General features: G+C 47.0%; 1 protein-coding gene across 1 annotated transcript; it reads right to left on the bottom strand.

The window, feature by feature from the left end:
• Positions 1–498: 498 nt before the first annotated feature.
• Positions 499–19,029, bottom strand: LOC139060480 (uncharacterized). Its single transcript, XM_070539621.1, has 3 exons — positions 17,961–19,029; positions 5,178–5,410; positions 499–934 (listed from the first exon to the last, which is right to left on the bottom strand). The coding sequence occupies exons 1-3, from the start codon at positions 18,915–18,917 to the stop codon at positions 547–549; spliced, it is 1,578 nt and encodes a 525-aa protein (XP_070395722.1). The 5' UTR covers positions 18,918–19,029; the 3' UTR covers positions 499–546.
• Between the last annotated feature and the right edge of the window lie 235 nt (positions 19,030–19,264).

Genomic DNA, 19,264 nt, shown 5'->3' with positions numbered 1-19,264 from the left:
GGTCCAAGGACTCGAGGCCGTCACCTAGGCTGGGGTGCTTATGGCCCCACCCCACCCAAATCGCCGGGCATTTTCAATAAAGTTTTTCATCATCATCATCATCATCATTTAGTGACGGCGCAAGTTAAACAAATTAGGAGGGCGTCAACAAGCGGACGAGTGTCAAATGCGAAAATTGCACACGTTTTAAAAGCCAGTAATGCTGCATCACCGATGTGAAATAGGTACGGAATACTTGGAATGAATCAAACTCTACGTAGTGTATAGGACGTAAATGTTCGCATCTTGTGTCCGCGATGTAGTTGCATTTACTAGGCTGCAGTAGTTGATATGTGCCTAAAGCATCACGCAATATATCGGAATGTTGATATAAGTCGGAAAAATTGCTCGGCAACATCGCAGCCTTGCAACTTTTCCGGTTCCGGCGCGTGTAAGAAGAGAAAGCGAAATGGCCGTAACACATACCAGGAGGTAATAAAGCATTCACACGCAAGCACGACGTAGTGAAATAAACACGTGATTTTCGCTAAGGCATGTATGTGAATTTTAGGCCTCAAGCCAAGCGTCATCAAGGCAGGCGCTCTGACAGGCTGCTTCTGAGAAGAACCGGTTGGAGCCAATCAGGCAACGGTGCGCGAAAAGCGCTGCCGCCGAAGTGCGGATGCACCGCACTCGGCCATTGCCACCTGGTGGCTTGTAGGCGAAATAGGGGAACCGCAGCACACTGGCATCGCATGTGACGCCAACTCCGGGAGCCCTGCAGGGCGTCGCGCGCCCGCGGCTATGCACGTCGGCCGCCAAACAGCTTCGTATGCATTCGAGGCGGCTGCGGAAAACGTCTCTGTCGGCAGGTCTCGGACAGAGGCCTGCAGGAAACTCCCACGGCCGGCATTGCTGGTGGTCGAACACCCACCAGCTTGCGTTGACGTCCCGCCTGTGGAAATGAAGGAAGGGACAAAACTGTGTCTGCGCAATAGCTTACGGACCAGGGAGCGTCCGGTCAGTAGGCGTAGCGTGACAATTCTTTGCACAACTTACGGTTTGACTGCCCTTCTCAGCTTGTCCAACCCTGCGTCTCAACTAAATAGCCCTCAATAGGTGCTACGAAAGCGGGTATACAGAGGTTTACAGTTAATACGTGTTAACAGGTTGTTTGGTAAATATGAGCATAGACGCTCGAAGCTAAGTTTTTTTTTGTTGTGATCGCTAGTGCTGTTACGCGCTTTATACTCTGGTTCACAAGTGTATTTGTATACTGGCTCGCAAACGCGCACACAAGTCTAGGCTAGTGAAACTCTCGAGTCCCATCGAATGCCCCATTTGAAGATAAAGGAAGCTTGATACGAGAGCAGAATCACATACTTATTTCAGATGGTTGAAAACTGCGTGAATGAAAGGGTACTTGTTTGGGTGACTGGGTAGCAGTCCACTATGAATAGTTGTGGCACACAAAATGAATGACGAAAGACAGGGATTTGACGAACGCAAGTGCAAACTTTATACTAAATTTTGTTTGCAAAGCGGGATGTATCTATACATGGGCGATGTTAGACGTACTTAAGGAAGGATGAACGGCAAAACGTAAACAAGATCATAACAGGAACTTTGAACAGGCGTTACGAAAGAAAAAGGGGGGAGATATGGGAAGAAAGAGAAAGGAAAAGAAGAAACAGCAGAGACACGTGCGGCACTCTCCCTGAGGATTGTCTACGCACAACGCATTCTTGGACCACCACTGATTTGCTGCTTGCTTCGCGGTTGTCGCAGTAGGTAATCAATTTTTTTTTGTGAGAGGTTTAGGCTTGTGTTAGTCAAATCCCTATCCTTCGTTATTCACTTTGCGCGCAACAACGTTTTATTACGGGTTAATCGGCAAGAATTCACAATTTTTTAAAGCAGACCTAAATAATAGTCACAAAAATTTTATCTTTCTTGCCTATGTATTTTGATGTCCTTGCTTCTTACAATGACAATATATAGAGCATTCTGCAATCCTTCCCCATCCGTTTCCTGTACAAAGGAAATAAATCGCAGTTTCTGCCGAAAGGCGCAGCATTGATGCCGTTCACAAAATATGGGAGAACTACACGAAGTTCGTACTTTTATGGGTCCTGTGAATTGGCGTAAACAGATACTAAATAAATTACCAAGCACAGTGCCACGCGCGCACAAGACGACATGAACAGTTCTCATTAGATGACAAAAAACATTTGCTGTCATATCGCTGGTGTGAAGAAGGGTGGCGGTTGCGGGGTTTCTTCTGCCTCTCGGTTCAGCGCGTTTCCGAAACTTGAGATTACACCTATTACGTTACTTCGAAGACTAGGCGCATGGGAACACAACAATCATAAAGCTCCCAGCCATTTTGGTTCGGCCTTAGCCTTTGAACTCGTCATTGATTACCTCTGAGATAAGGCTGATAAGGTTAACACGACGGCCAAAACTCACCTGGAATGTCCGTATAATGGGTATCGCCATAAAGCATTTCTACATAGGAATTCCACCGTAGAATTATTGGATGAGGCTGTCACCCTTTGACGCTAATCAGGGTCACGCAATTATAAGCACGGAGCTTCATACCGTTTAAATTTCGAGACACGCTCCGCTGGCGCGCTGTTTTCCTCGCGCGCACACACACACACGTGCACACACGTGCACATAAGAACACGCACGCGCGCACATACACACTGTCACAGGCCTGCGCGGAACACGCCGCACATTCAGAGCGCAAGGTGAAAAAGTGGCTCCATTTGACACTTGGAGAACAGCCCAAAGGATCCCCCTTCCTTGCCCATTCGCCTGTGGTCGACGACGAGCAGCGGCTGCTGAGTTCGAAGGTGCCTGATTGCAGGCGCGCGTAGCCCTACGACTGGGTTCTTCAGCAGCGGTTCGTGCCTGTAGAGTAGGCGCCAAAGCGCGTGCCGAAAAGCAAGCACTGGTATTTAAACAACGCGGCGCACATGTCAGACCCCTTTGGACGGGGCACGTTTCGAAGGAGGCGCTACATGTCGTGACACCTGGATGAATATAACGCAATTGCAACGCGAACTTTGCACTTATCGACGCTACGCGGCGTGCATCTCACATAGAGTGACAAGTGGCTCGATATGATGCAGCTGCTACATGGCATCTTAACAGGTGCAGTATTATGCAAATGGAATGCAAAGTGTGTACGTGTCGATGCTACGCAGTGCGCATCTCACATCGCATTACTCCTCGCGCGCTAGAGTAGCTGACTCCCGTTGAGACAGCCCGGGCTCGGTCCCGGCGGGAAGTGGGTATTTTCATTGCGAGAGCAACTATATGGATACTTCACGCGCATTTCTACTGTCGTGGACGCCATCGCCGTGATGTTTCATATTAAGTACAACTACGATAACGTCGTTGCTGCGCGCTGTACGCTGTATGTGCGGGTAAAACTTGCGAGGATCACCCGATGATCGCGGCTCAATCTAGAGCAGGAAGCACGCCGTAGTCAGTCGCGCGCGAGGCATCGGGAGGAGAGGAGGTATGGGGGGAGCGTTCTACTCCGGCGGCTGCTGCGTACGGCGAGGCCATGAGGGCGCCGCATCTTGAAAGCGATCTGCGATGTGGGCAAATCGCACCGAGCGCTCGTAGCTTGGTATGCGCTGTGCTTTCGACGCTTAGTTCGCGTTGAAGCGAGAGCTAGCCCGAAAGCCGATTCGCTCACTGCTGTTGCCGCGTTTCCTCACTCCAGTGGTTTTACAGCGACTTTCCGTGGTCATCGAGTGGGATATTCATGTTTGTCTGTGCGAACTTACCGCTTGCTTGTTACTTTAGTTAGTAAAAGCATGTTTACAAGGCGGATAAAACTACTATTCTTTCTTTGTATAGCTGTCAAATAATTTGCTATCCCAATCTATGCTTCGCTTTCCGAGCGAAACTGAGACTTTTCTCCTAATTCTTAGCGATATCTCAAACATCCCCTAGCGAAACTACTATTGGATTGAGTCCCTAACAGCTTACACTAAAAATAATTATGTCCGTCTTGCGCATATGTGGTTGGCAAGACGGATACTGCAATGAGAACCTATTCAAGTAGCGTTCGAAACAGAAACTGCGCCACATGGCACAATACTTTGTCTCCGGCGAGGCGTTTCCGTTTTCTTCGGAATAATTTCTGTGCTTCCATGCATACTCTCTGTATAGTCTTCACTCTATCCGCGTGCGTGTTAAACTACAGCTGTAGCGCCGGGAGCATTGAACACCGCAATCGTTTACAACGAATTCTCTGTATTGAACATTTTAAGGTTGATACGCTTGGTTAACGAATAGCAAATGTTTTAGGACAAGTTTGGAAATTTTCTACCGTTGTGTCAAAGCAGCTACAAGTTTGAAATTTCTCCAGCACATTGCTTCTAAGAACGGTTTCTTATAAGTGTAACCATCGTTGGAAGCCGTATGGAACTGCCAACGTGCCGTTACCAGAATTCTGGTCATGTTCCACAAATCACCTAAGCCTATCACAGGCTTTTATTTTAATTGAGCATATAGATCACTTTTCATATGCCCAACACCCGCTAAAAAGTCACTGATTGACCTGTAAGGTTTTTCTTAATGAATTATCAGTATTTAGATCGAAGTAGACATCTTAGATCGCACGTTCTTCACCGCATCAAGTCGCAATAACCTCTTCAGAATAAAATGAATTCTTTCAATGATGCTCAAAACATTGCAAACTTTAGTGAGATGAAAAGATGAGAACATGACTAGATATCAATTACTCCAAAAACCTTAAGGAACTGATAGCGAATCGCCTTGTCACATGAGCTCATTGTGAATATCTGATTGTTTCCAAAGGTAAAAGGTGTTTGAAAGGGACAATAAGCTACCATTGGATGGATAGTTGCGGTAGTTGGTATTGAATTCTCGCCAGAACTTGGAGCGCATGCAGGAAGCGAGACATGAAAAAGTTGAGACATAAGACAAGCGCTGGTGCTGAGCGCTTGCGTTGCGCTCCACTTTTCTCTTTTCTCGTTGTTCCAGCGCTCTAGGTTTCTTATGGAATGAGCTGGCCTCTCTCGAACAGAGGTGAAAAACCACTGACGGCAAATACACACGCACTGCGTTCGCAGTCTGCGTCCTGTTGGTGTTCTTGTTCTGATTGTGAATACACAATGAAGTTTGTACGATCAAGCAGTAATTCGGACGCTCACCTGCTGCAGGAGAAGAAGAGCGGCATCTCGAAGCAGGCGACAGAAGGCAGCCGAGTGTTGACGCAGCTGCGCTGGCATTCTCCGAGCGTGGCAAACTTGTTGGGCGAGCGGTTGCACACATGCACGTTGTCCGTGATGGTGCGAATACAGGTGCGCGTTGAATGTCGGTAGTAGGCCTCGTGCCGGAGCTTCGGGCAGTAGGTGTAGAAGGCCGAGCCACACATACGCTTCGGCTACGATAGCGAGAGAAACAGTGAGCGGTGAGCGAAATGCGAGAAAACAAAAACAGAACCGGCGGATCACACGCACTGTGGAAATCCATGTAAGCGCAGCTTTGCATGCTTTGCTTTGACTCATGATGATCAGATGTGATGTTGGCGGCGAATGTGTAATTTCTTCGGCGTTTATTACAATACGAGAGTGGCGAGCTGATAATGAAGTTAACTTGCGTGCACCACTGCTGTTTGTCTGCATACTTCAGAGAACACACAGGGAGGCATGTTTGATTGACGCGTGGTTGGGCGCTATTATTCATAATCGCCGAGAGGGTTCAGTATTATCATTGCCTGGCACATCGCATCGTGGCACAAGTGTTAAACTTTAGTTGAATCATGGGGCTCTACGTAATTCAATTATTTATTACAATTGTATGTATACATTGTTTACGTACATTCAAGGTCTGCACCACGTTTCGCTGCGTAACGAAGACGCTCCTGTTCCACGCAACACCTCTTTCAGGCCTGGGTGTCCTCTACACTAGGCGTACGCTTTCACGGCATTTTGCTGGCATGTGTTTACGTGCTTCTTCTGCATACGTGGTGAGTACGCCGTTGATACGACAGCTCCAAGCGCTCTCTTCCGTCTATGAACGATTGTACTGTCTACACTATCACAGCAAGCAAACAACCTCCATAGCCCAGCACATGCATTTCTGTCGCACCGGAAAACAAGCACAGCACGTGCCATACGCACAAAACGAGAAACGCTGCCGTGGCGGCGCCGGTTCGGATGGATGGATGGATCGATGCTATAAGCGTCCTCTTTTGGTGGGTTGCCCACCAAACTTTTGGTATATATTGCCTAATGTTCTACCTATGTTAACAAACGAAACGAAAAAAAAAGACCACAATGAATTCCCATAACCCAACTTTCTGAACCCCTATTGTGAACTTTATTTTTGCATGCCTGCGTTGTTTGTCATTGCCCTACTTTTCTTCCTCCAATCTTCCAATCGCTACTTACTAATCTCTACTGCGGAAATGTTTACCTTTCTCCTGCTCTCGCTGAACCCAAGGGGCTCAAGGAAGCCAGAGATGCCTAACTCGACCGCTGGGCAGATATGCTTTATCGTTTCCCTAGCTTTACGGGAGCAAGCCCATGCTTCTTCTTCCTTCCTATAACTTGCTTTGTAAGTGCGTGCTCTAAGGCATCCTGATCTCCCTCTAAAAGTAATGGGCTTTCCTTTGAGTTATCATAAATTGTTTCTTTCCTGATGTCATTTTTCTTCTTAAGTAGTCACTCATAGCAGGTTTCTTTTCCATTCCCTCCACCCATGAGATTATCTCAGCCTCTCTGACTTTCTGCTTGACGTTTCATGTTGCCGTGTTGCTCACCATACAGGTCGCAAGCTTGCTGGTAAGCTTCCTGGTTTTTTTCCTCCACTGTCATTTTATGTTTTTCCTGTAGAAATACCTGAACGCTCTCCCAGCCCATTTACTTCCTTCCATATTCCTCAGTCCTTTTTCATAATCCATTTTACTGTGAGCTTCACTCCGTTCCAAAACTAGTTTAACCCATATCATCCTACACAGCTTCATTTGTAGTCTTCTCGTGAGCGCCCAGTGCGAGAACCGATTTCGATGAGAACCGAATTCGAACCGAGAACCCAATCACACCGAGAACAAAATTCGATGAGAACCAAAGGTCCCCTGACCTTTGGTTCTCATCGAGTCCTGCTTGTACGCCTCATTTAAAGCAAACAACCGCCTTTCCAAAAGTAAATCCTGGAACCATTACACCTTTCCACATACCCTGAAGCACCTCGTACCTATTGTATCCCCATAGCGCTCTTTGCTTCATTATGGGTGCATTTCTCTTCCCCTTTACTGGCATTGTCTCTTCCTGTGTTTTCATATACCTATTGCCTTCGTTTGTCCATATATCGAGGTGTTTATATTCCTTTACCCGAGGTATTTCCTGGCCCTGTATTGCCACTGTCACTGGTTGTACCACTGATATCACTGAAAGCCATATCACCTCGTTTTTTTAATGCTAAATTTCAGACTTAATTTCTCGCCTTCCTATCCACAGATATTAGCCAGAATATGGGTGCGCGGAGGCGAGCGCGATATGGTGTTACAAGAAACTCAGCTCGAGCAGGATCACAGCAGCAGCACCCGGAAAGTTGGGAGAAAAGGCAAAGGAAGCTATGCTTTAATTAAGCAGTATATAGCTGGTTCTATTATTGTCTGTAGTTGTAAAATGAAACTAACTGGAGCATGAAAAAGCTGAACTGATATTCCAGCCAATCGGCAACGCGAATGGAACGCACAACAACGCAGTTGTCCGTCCTCTTCCAATTTTGTTCTGCTGGACACCCAGGACGCCGCAATGTGTTAAACAAGAAAGGTATACATGATAAGATGGCACAGTTTAAGTTTGCATAGCTCTCTATTGAGCCGAAAGACTGTATTATGCTGGAGATATACTTTATACGATGCTCCAGCGATGTGCGCTAATGGTGAAGAAAATTTAGCTACCAACAGATGATTTTTTGTTAAAGCTACTGACATTAATGATCAGCTGATTGGTCTTTTATAGCCTCGCAACGCGGCTGTCAGCCGTGAAGCTACGCTCGACATCAGGTGCTGCCTTCTGGAGAGGACTGCGGGGACTGCGGGAAACGGGAGAAAATGGCTGAACTCACGGTGCGTGTTCTCATGTGGTTGTGTTTTTAGGTGTGTTGTTCTCGTGCGCTCAGCTGTTTGTTTGGATGTGTTTTTAGAGAATCTACCGAGCGGTATGTACAAATGTTGTTCGTCGGTGCGGCGCTGTGCCGTCGTTGTGGTTGCGCTAACATACAGCGCATATCCAGCGTTTCTAGACACGTGCCAATTAGCGCCCCAAGTGGCCGTGGCACGAAGCTAGCGCGTTTTCAATCGAACGAGCGGGTTTTTTTTCGCGAATACTTAAAAGTGCAGGTCGATTACAGAAAAAAGGCACGTGACCGTCATGTTGTAGAAGTCAATGCAGACGAGACAAATCCAGTTATCATGCTGTGCAAAGCTGCAATTTTGTTCCGAGTACGGTTAAAGGTTCACCAATGGAAGCCTATGAAAGGGACGAAATTATTTTGTCGATTTTCGAGATGCAAACGGTAGCTGTGAGAAAAATACGACTGCTATTCTAGTAGCCCCTACAGCATATGTAGTCCGCTGACTTAGCCTTCGATAGCTGCCTATCTCGAATTTCTACACGTGGCGTAACACAGTTCTCAAAAGCGATTTCTGAAGTATAGTCGTGCAAATTCACGTGGTATCTTGATAAACCGAAGCGTTTCACAGCAACAGCGTCCGAAACCGTGGCCGAGTGGCTTAATCGCATTCACCAATCGTCCAGCGTCTTGCTGGCAGCTGTTAAATACCATGCTCCGCGACATTTTTTTAAAGCCACATAGGACTCAATTGCACATTCTCCCACTAGATGGCAGCAACACATAACTCGATGTGGTTTTGTTTTACCAGTCGTGGTCTTCGAATAACATATTTTCTATTTTTCCTTCCTAAAAGGTAGCAATGTGTTGCTCATTTTTTAAGTCATCACTTTTATAATCAGCTTTTATTCTTTAGCCAACATAACAACAAGCATGCATAAAAAAAATCGTGCTTTGTAGCATGGGTATACTCAGTAATTTTGGAGATAGCACCTTCATCTATGTCTGAAACTTCACGGCAATGCACATACATAAATAAATAAGTAAAATTATTGAAAATTTTATTTCAATATATCGGCCGAGTGTGAACAAGTTTCAACTGATTGCGCCGAGGGGAAAGTCCCTTCTAAGTACATACATTTACGGCACTTAGTCGAAGCATTGGTCGTGTGTTAAAGCAGAGTTTGTGTCGGGGATGTTGCGGCTATGTCACACGTCAGGAGGAAGTGGTTTTGCACCCTCTCGGCAGAGGGCACATTGACTTTAAAAAGCGCCACATTTAAGCAGTAGAGCGATTTGTTACAGCTGGATTCTGAACGGTAATTGCCAAGCGAGCGTCATTCAGCCTCTTTGCACGCGCTTGTTTTTTGAGGCAGTAGAGAAGGAGAGGGTGCGTATATGCGTGCGACACGCCTTCAGCGTGCATGCGTGTGTACTTGCATTTGGCGGGCGCGTGTGTTTGTGTCTCCTTATTTGAATATGCGGGCACATGGTTTGTGTATGCGCGTGAGCATGCATGCGTTTGTGATTGCGTGTAATTCCGTGTACGTGCGTACATTATTGTGCATGTGTGCATACGTGTAAATGTGTATGCGGGCGAGCATGCCAAGTCGATCGAAAAAGGTGGCGAAGCTTCGGGCGAATGGCGGTTCAGAACAAATTGTCACCGACATCAGCAAGGGTGGTTTTGGGAGCAGCGATTGAAGCGTGACTGTGTTTAGAGAGGACAAACAGTGGGAAAGGGAAAAGTTTTTTTAAAATTAAAACGAGACACATTTAGACACAACGGAGTACATGACCGGGGTAGTTGGAGAGCTAGCTAACAAGCAACGTGATTTGCAACGTCTGGATAATATCTGGACAGGAAGGCGAGAATGTAGGCTTGAAATTTAGTGTTAGATAATCAGGTGTTATGGTATCCAATGAAACCAGTCAACAGACAGTGGCAATACAGGGCCAGGAAATACGTCGGGTAAAAAAAATATGAATACCTTGGTATATGGATAAACGAAGTCAATATATATATGGAAACACAGGAAAAAACAATAACAGTAAAGGGGAAGAGAAATGCACCGATAATGAAGCACAGAGCACTATGGGGATACAATAGGTACGAGGTGCTCCGGGGTGTGGAAAGGTGTAATGGTTCCAGGACTTACTTTTGGAAATGCGGTTGTTTGCTTGAAATCAGGGGTACAAGCAGGACTCCACAGGAACCAATAGTCAGTGGGACACCTCGCACTGGGCGCTCAAGGGAAGACTACAAATGAAGCTGTGGAAAGTGATATCGGCTGGACTAGTTTTGAAGTCAGGGACGCACACAGTAAAATTCATTATGAAGAACGACTGGGGAATATGGAAAAAAATTAAATGGGCTGGGAGAGTTGAGGTATCTGTGCAGGAACAACATTAATTCACAGTGGAGGAAAAGAACTATGAAGCTTACCAGCCAGTATGCGGCCTTTAGGGTGAGCAATACAGCAACAAAGAACGTCAAGCGGAAAATCAGGGATGCTGAAATAGTCTCATGCTTGGCGGCAATGGCAAATAAACCTGCCATTACTAGGTACTTAAGAGAAAAAAAAACGAAATAAGGAAACAAACAATTTATGATAACTTGAAGGCAAGCTCATTACTTTTCGAAGCGAGATCGGGATGCCCTAGAACACGCACCTATAAAGCGAGATATAAGAAGGAAGAAGAAGCATCAGCTTTCTACGGTTAAGCAAAAGGAAACGATGGGGCATGTTTTATCAGAATGTGGACATTTGCTCAGCGGTCGCTTTAGGCATCTCTGGCCTGCTTTATCCCCTTTGGTTCAGCGAGAGAAGGGAGAATTAAAGTAAACATGTCCGCAGTAGAAGAGATCTCTAAGCGGTGATTGGAAGATTGCAGGAAGAAAAGCAGGGAAAGGACAAACTACGGAGGCGTGCAAAAACAAAATTCACAATAAGGGTTAAGGAAGTTGAGTTATGGCAATTCATCGTGTTTTTGATTCTTATTCTTTCTTTAACTTAGAACATTAGGCTGTGTAACAGCAAGAGCTTGGCCGCGCAACCCACCACTCCGTTCCAAAGGGTACGCTCGTAACATACATACATACATACATACATACATACATACATGCCAATGCACCCGCCGCGGTTGCTCAGTGGCTAAGGTGTTGGCCTGCTGAGCACGAGGTCGCGGGATCGAATCCCGGCCACGGCGGCCGCATTTCGATGGGGGCGAAATGCGAAAACACCCGTGTACTTAGATATAGGTGCACGTTAAAGAACCCCAGGTGGTCGAAATTTCCGGAGTCCTCCACTACGGCGTGCCTCATAAGCAGAAAGTGGTTTTGGCACGTAAAACCCCATAATTTAATTTTTACATGCCAATGAACCGCCATGTTTTGAACGTATGGGCTTCCGTCGAAGCTTCGTTACCAAATATGAGGTGAACCTTGGAACATGCGTCGTATATTTGTGCACGTGTTCGTGTGTGCATGTGCGCGTGTGCATGCGTATGTATGTGTGTGAGCGAGCTACGTTTCCCTGCTTATCCCAACTCTCGAGGACGAATGGGATATAGTTTATTTAAACATATATTTAAATCTACGACACAAAATGACTGACGCTACAGTTATAGCATTACCTCTTTCTGAAAGCGAAATCAACGCAAAAAAATTCACCGCACCTTCCATTCCGTGAAGATGGTCGAACAACGAAGCCGTGTTAGTTATACCGAGTGTTACACCACGCAAGTCAACCTTCGCAAGCAGTGTATAATGTAAATCTTTTGTTTTACCATTCCTTCACCTTATTTTTGCATCTGCGTGCTTCGAGTGGTGAGTGCTTTTTTTGCGGTTCTCCCAGCTTTCTTTTTCCTTCTTTTTGCGCGTGAGGATTCTCATTGGGCAGTGATTCACATGACGCAGCTCGGCATCAGCTTCCCAGAGCTGCCAATGTGTTTCCCTGTCCTGGGCGCGCACTTCGGGATCGGCTTCCCGGCGATGCCGTTTAAACTTGCCATCTCTGGCGTGCAGCTCGGGGTCAGCTTGGCGACGACGAGCTCGTTCACGAGCCAACTCTCGCTGACGCTCGCACTAAGCAGCTTCTTCCCAAGGAGTACTCACTATTCGTGGTCTTCGCATAGTTGTAGCTGGGATGGAATGTGCAGAACTACTAATCCAAAGCTCTGTGTATTGCGCGCAAGGCCCACCCCTGGAGATGCAGGCGCTGCAATCGTTTTGACTATTGGTTGGATAGGTTTGACGACTGACGTAGCTGCCGGCACCTCTACACGCGCTCGTAGTATCGCATTTAAATCGCTGGGCACTGTTTGTTGGCCGCAGACCACCAGCATACCATTTGTTTCTTTCGCAGCAGGGTGGAAATGAATTAGGGTCCGGGATCAGACCTCTCAAATCCTGGCAGCCCAGAGGGCTCGCGAGAGGGCCGTCAGGTTTCACCTGATGGTCCCCGAGTGGGCCTAGCCCGGTGACGTTGAATTTGCTTACGGCTATAGTGGCCCAAATAAAATTTTTTCACTCACTCACTCACACACACACACACTCACTCACTCACTCACTCACTCACTCACTCACTCACTCACTCACTCACTCACTCACTCACTCACTCACTCACTCACTCACTCACTCACTCACTCACTCACTCACTCACTCACTCACTCACTCACTCACTCACTCACTCACTCACTCACTCACTCACTCACTCACTCACTCACTCACTCACTCACTCACTCACTCACTCACTCACTCACTCACTCACTCACTCACTCACTCACTCACTCACTCACTCACTCACTCACTCTCACTCGCAGTGGGATGGAATCAACCGTCGATAAATTCGATGTCGATCTGGCTCGATAGCCGCAAATGCTCCGTGTCAAAACCGTATAAGATTCGCCTGTAAGGTAGCGTCCTCACAGGCGGAAAGGTGTCATCCAACCCGTTTCCCCCTGTTCAGCTCTTCCTTTTCTCTCCCGCTAAGTCACGTGGCCTCTTTTTAGAGAAGTCCGACAGCAGCGGTAGAGGGTCTCCATAAACAGCTCCCTGTAAAATCTCCTGAGCAGTGAATATCGTGACTCATCGGCACGGTTTAGTGAGCAGCTACCTAGCTGTTCACCTTCGTTATCTTCCTTGCTTCGGCGGCAGGACATTGTTTTGATGGCAAGGACGCGCTAAATCTGCGCCATCATTGTGTCATTTGCCGCTTGTGCAACCAAGCGAAATTCGGCGGCACACGTTCACTACTATATTGATATTAAAACTTTAACTGCTTGCCTTCGGAAAAACAGCGTCAATAGAAATGGAAATTGGACTGGCGGCAAGGAACATGCTCACGGAGTCATAATTTCAATGGCAATATCACAGAAGGCTTAAATGCGGTCGAATTGACCTTACAGACGTGCTTTTTCTGCGTCAGTTACGGTTTCAGAGAGAGCTTAATTACAAAACACTTGTTCGGATACCCCTTACAGAAGCGTGTTTAATCAACATTTCTTCGCTCGGCTAGATAACCTCGAGGATGGGCTGCAAACTATTAACTTGCTTTAGCCACCTAAGATCAATTAATGAAGAGTCAATTAACGTAGCTTCGTTAATTACTAACACACCTTCTCAACTTAGTCCGTATCTAGAGGTTGCCAATCCGAACAATCGGAGGATAAAATGATGTCAAAAATATTGGCATTGGTTTAATAGTTTCATTTGGTGAAGTTAAAAGCAGCCGGCATATTGATGGTGCCGTAGCTAGGTTTCTTATAAAGCGAGTGTGAAAGGTTGAACAGGTTTTCTTGGCGCAAATAAAGTTCATAAACTTAAACACATGTGTCCAGCCACGAACTTCTGCCTTTGCAATCGATTCTCCTACATTATGCAAGAAGTGCTTCACCGCTACGGTACATCACACAATGTGTACGAGAACATTGTGCACGCTCCCGATTAAATTTCTGAGCGTTGCTGGCATCAGGCTCTGTTTCCGGGCGTCATTAGGATATATTGGATATATTTTCAACAATTTGTAACGTATGTAGCAGCGCGAACATGTACGTTAGAACGAAAGCTACTGAAGTATTAGAATCAGGGTGCTGCTGCATATATCTTGGCTTTCTTATGTTAAGTCCTAAAGAAGAAAATACTGTGATTTTGTGACATTTATTGCTGACGTACGTACACTCACCTGAAATATGAGCTCCGACACAGTTCCCGTGGTGGAACTGGCCCTGAACTTACACACGCAATGCCGGTTTGAAAAACACGAATAATCAGAAAATGTTTAGCTCTTGAATTTTTAGTATGTCGATGCCGCTGCGCAGCCTTCAGGCCCTTTTGACGAAGAGCCCCATGTTTAAGCTAATATTATTATCAACTGCACATGATGTTTTGTTTTTTTCGGTGAGATTTTTTTAGCGTCTAAGCACTGTTGCAAAGTTATCGGTTAGCTCAAGACGCGCCTGCATGTATTTCTAATATCGAGATGGTTGTCACGGATTCAGTAGCGAAAGGCGTTACGAATCAATTAGAGCGCGCACGAAGCGAATAGTGGCCTATATTCACCATCACATTTGAGGACCTGAGGTCATGCTGCAATGTACGAGCATTCCAATCTGATGAACCGAAGCCTTGATCCGTAGATCAGGTTCGGAGGGAGCACTGCTTTGCGCGCAGCTGTCGTTGTGCTTTGGGCGTTATTTTTTTCCATCGCAAGCTCGCCTTAAAGTGAGTCAGATTAGTGACACACTGCCTTGTTCTTTATCTCACTACAACGTCACAGCATAGACATGCCACATTTTCACTGAATGAATATTAGGAAATTGACTAGGACCTTTTAGCGCTTGCGTTTACACATTTAGGGCAATAATTTATTATTGCAATATAATGTAATATTGCACCAAATTTATTATTTATTATATTATTAGATACAAGAGCCCCGCGCTTTTATAGCGTCTATTCACTGCACAAGTTTCCTGCGTTCGCTTGAGAAACGACACCGTAGGATATATTCCTAGGGGTGGGCAGCGTAACCCAGACGAAAGACCAAAGGAAGTACACGATACGAGGGCAGACTAACAACTGGTTAATTTTTTTCAAACAAGGGATTAAATATACAGAGAATGTGATCATGTGCTTAAGTTACGCGTACAAGTCGCGCTCGTATCGAGTAATTCCTGTTGTCCTCCATTCCGGTTGTGCTGCCCACCCCTAGGAATATGCTCAGTCACCAATTCACCGAGCTTGCTGTGATAAAACCATAGGATAGTAACATTAAATAGCGAATATTCGTGCCCAGAAAACTTCCTCGGGTGACGTCTAGTCTTTGTAAACTATGCGATAGTGTGCGTCTTGCCTTCCTGCGGTGAGGGCCTGCGATAACAGCATAACAGCGCCGTTTACGATCCTTCGGCGTTTTTATTTTGGGTATGGTCTGTTCGCTTTCCGAAGTACAAGCTTATAGAGGTGAACCCACTCCCAAAATTGCATTTTAAGCACAAAAGAAAGGTGAGCTAATAGTGTTCAGGTGCACCTGTCCACTCTAAGTTACACAGCGATTGTTTCGCTACGGTCGCGAAACAGGATATGTTGCAACATACAAAGAACGAAAATAAGGTTTGCAAGGAATGATAGCTGTCGCATCCTGTGCTTTTTTTCATGCACCTGTGTGAGCCACGTTTGTGTACTCGTGAACGCGAAACACTTGCCACGACAAGAAAAAGAAATAGCTAATGACTAGCGTGAGTAAAAACAGGGCTGCGTAGGCGTCAATGCCTCGCTTATTATTTTTTGCTTTCTTTAACGCAATGTATGGGTGCTTAAACTACTAACATTGTGCGACGCTCACGCTCAGCTCTACGAGAAGCATGTTCAAGCGTTCCTAACAAAGCTGGGGCCTCCTCGAGCTATGGCATACGTGTGCACACAAATTATTGTGCGAGCTCTGTTGACTGCGAAGAAAAATAATAAATCACTTGTAGCCGGTTGAACCCTGAATACAGAATGCATTGCCTCTATCTCGTGTAAACCGCACTAGCCCTCTAACTTGTTACATTGCTGAGTGCGTGCTTCGTCAGTGTAAAGTGCTTCTCATATACTTGCTTCGTGTCACTGTCTTAAACACGTAGCAATTAGATCTTTCCCTGCAGGAGCTTGCAGCGGGCTTAACATAAAAAATTTATTTATTGTGCTCATATGTATCATGGTATTCTATGACGACACGATGATCGAGATGACGAAGCAGGGCGAAAATGAAACAGAATTTATGTGGGCAGTGCGCGGCCCAAATATGATACTCGTCTGAAGAAAGTATAGGCTGCTAGGTTTTGTCTATTATCAATTAGGCAGTGCCTCAAGGTCCCCCCGAAACACGTATATTTAATCGGGTTCCGCAGGAAAGAGCTTGGCCAAGTGGATAGTGTCAACTGCTATGAAGCAGGCAATGATGCAGCTACATTGAAACGGGCGGTGCCACAGGGTGTTCTCGCGCAACATTTCCGGGCAATATTCCTGACACCTGGGGCGCTATAATGTAAAACTATTCCAAACTTCTCTATTCCAATTCTGTAATCAGCCCTCTGCGAGTGGTCGAAAACTTTCTTCGACCCCCCCTGCTTCACTTGTCTGTCACGCGACGTTACGAAAACCTCGATAGAGACGTGTACTGACTGAGATGACTTGTACTCACTGATTATGCACGATTTAACCGAACAAAAGAAAAATGGTTATCTCTGATTCTACCCCTGTTCGCCATTACCCCTCGGCTATTGGTCAAAAGTTTTCGGGCTGCACCCACTTCCCCGGCCTCACACGCGACGTCACACAACCGCAAAAGCTCACTGCTTCAAACTGACGTGTAGGCGTTAAATATGCATTAATATGCCGAACAAAACTGAATTTACTTCTGAATAGCCGCAGGCTGCCCCGTTCCGAAAGGAATAAAAGATGGCTGCCGCCGATCGCTCAGGCACTGGCGACTCGCTCTTGCCGGAGAGCATGGGTCTATTTGCGTATAATAAAATTTTTTGCGTGGCCGTGTAACGTTTTCGAGGACATTCGGCATGTTTACGACCTCGTTGTGTCAACTCTTCTTTGCTGAGGATCCGTTTCAGCGTAATTCTGAAACTTCTGTTGCATGCCGCTGCGAATTTCAACCAGCCGCCGCAAGCTAAGTAAGGGAAAGCGGAGCGATCACAGACGCCGGCACCACCCTCTTGACCCGGTTATCGATCTTCAGTGCAGTGGGTCCGCCCCATCGAATGCCTCTCAACTTGAGCGTGCTCTTCGCCTGTTGTTAGCCAACTAGATAAGACAAGCCCCTCAGTGTAGGCAATGTTATTCGGTTTTCAAGCAAACAAAGATGACCTCCTATGAACGAGGTGAGCGTTTTATAGGTCTGTCCTGACAACCCTGCGGGTGACTGCCCGAAGCTTGCGTTTGCGGTTACGCAAGATTGACGTCAAGAGATTGGAATAAAAACATATTGGTATAGTTTTACGTTATAGGGCCTCTGATATGTTATCACATAATAGAAGGCGCAGTTACCGGGCATTCAAAGAAGACAAAACGGCAGCAGCGCTTTCGGAACCAGCCATGGCATGCGACTTACAACCGTAAACGCATTGTGGCCCGTTGCCGCCTACGTCATTGCCGCAGTCCACTCACTATCCTCATCACGACCATCGCCATAGCAAATACATGGTGGCTGCCTACAGACGCTAGACATTTTGGCCTATAAGGCAGAACTTGCCAGAGCCTCTAATGCTGCGCAAATGTTTATGCGGATTGCAGTTTAAGTACGTAAGAAAGCTGGGCTCTAACTGCTACTACGGTTTTACCTCTGCTATCGACTTACACGCCTCCGCATTGCTGCCAACCTCCTGCTCGACTCAGCCTCGATGTCTCCGTGACGTCGTGCTGTCTTCTCGTTGACTCGTATAAACGTGCGGCGTCGTTTCCAGGTCGACAGCCGCGAAAGATACCGCGTGACTCTCGGCGGTCCTCTGGAACGCTTTTTCGTGGCCACTTTGCTCGGCGATTGCGTGATCACCATAACCCGAACGGGCGGCTTCTTCACTTCTTTGTGGTAAACTGTCGCCTCACTGTCCGAGTTCGAAAACCTTGGCGTTGACTTCGGGAATGGTTTTATTTCAGTCTCCGATGGCAACTTCAACAAGGGGGCGTACTGGTGCAAAGAATCACCTTCAGTGGGTTCCGTGTATGGATGACTGCGCGCCTCTCCCTGCAGCTGTCTGGTGTTACCGCGGGACAGGATCGTCCACGTCATGTCGACCATGACTGCCGAGATGCAGATGACTACGGCAGCAGCCAGGAACGCCACCAGCTTATTGTGCCGCCACCAGAAAAGCGGCGGACCGTGTTGAGGGATGTCTTCGGCCAAGGAGCTCATGTGATTCGACAGCGACGCCTGGTCGAACTCTTCACCGCCCGTGGAATGTGAGAAAAGGCGGCTAATGCTTTGCTGGCTCCAGCGGTCGCCCTGGGATGAAAACGCAGGCGACAACATGCGGACGTCGCTGAAGCCACCGATGCTCTGGAGTGTACTGCTTTCAGTCGGCGATGGACAGTACGAGCTCGCGGTTTCGCGAAACTCCGCTCGGCTCTGCGGTGGATAGGGCTGCACAGATGGCGGATGCACCTTTTGCAGAGCTACCATGCTCCCTCCGGATAGCACTAGACCTTGTTTGAAAGGATCTTCGAAGAACGGGACGAAACCTCTACTACGTGCCACGCTTGCAAAGATTTCCTGCTGTTCACCACCCTCTGTGGCGCGCTGTTCCCTGCTTGCCATCTCAGATCGCCGAGGTCCCGATGCCAGTAGCAGTGCTTGTGTTGGGAGTGGATCAGAGAATCACCGCCAAGGTTGCCGTTGTTGGGGCCTCCTTTTGAAAAGACCCAAATGATGATGATGTCAAACCATGGCCCGTACCCACTATGGAGTATGGACCAGAAAGCTGGCGGTTATGTACACGCCTCCTAGATCTGATGTTTAGGAGGCCTCGGTTGCACGCACAGATGTTGCTGGTGATCTGAGTGGCCGTGGCGCCTATCATGATGTTCCTAGTCATGCGACCTTGGTGGCTCCTACACCTTCCTCACAATTTGACGTTTCTTCCACTGGCCCATGTAAAGTCCTAC

Source organism: Dermacentor albipictus, chromosome 5 (assembly GCF_038994185.2).
Source record: "Dermacentor albipictus isolate Rhodes 1998 colony chromosome 5, USDA_Dalb.pri_finalv2, whole genome shotgun sequence".
Classification (NCBI taxonomy): Eukaryota; Metazoa; Arthropoda; class Arachnida; order Ixodida; family Ixodidae; genus Dermacentor; species Dermacentor albipictus.
This window is presented reverse-complemented; position numbering and strand designations above follow the sequence as displayed.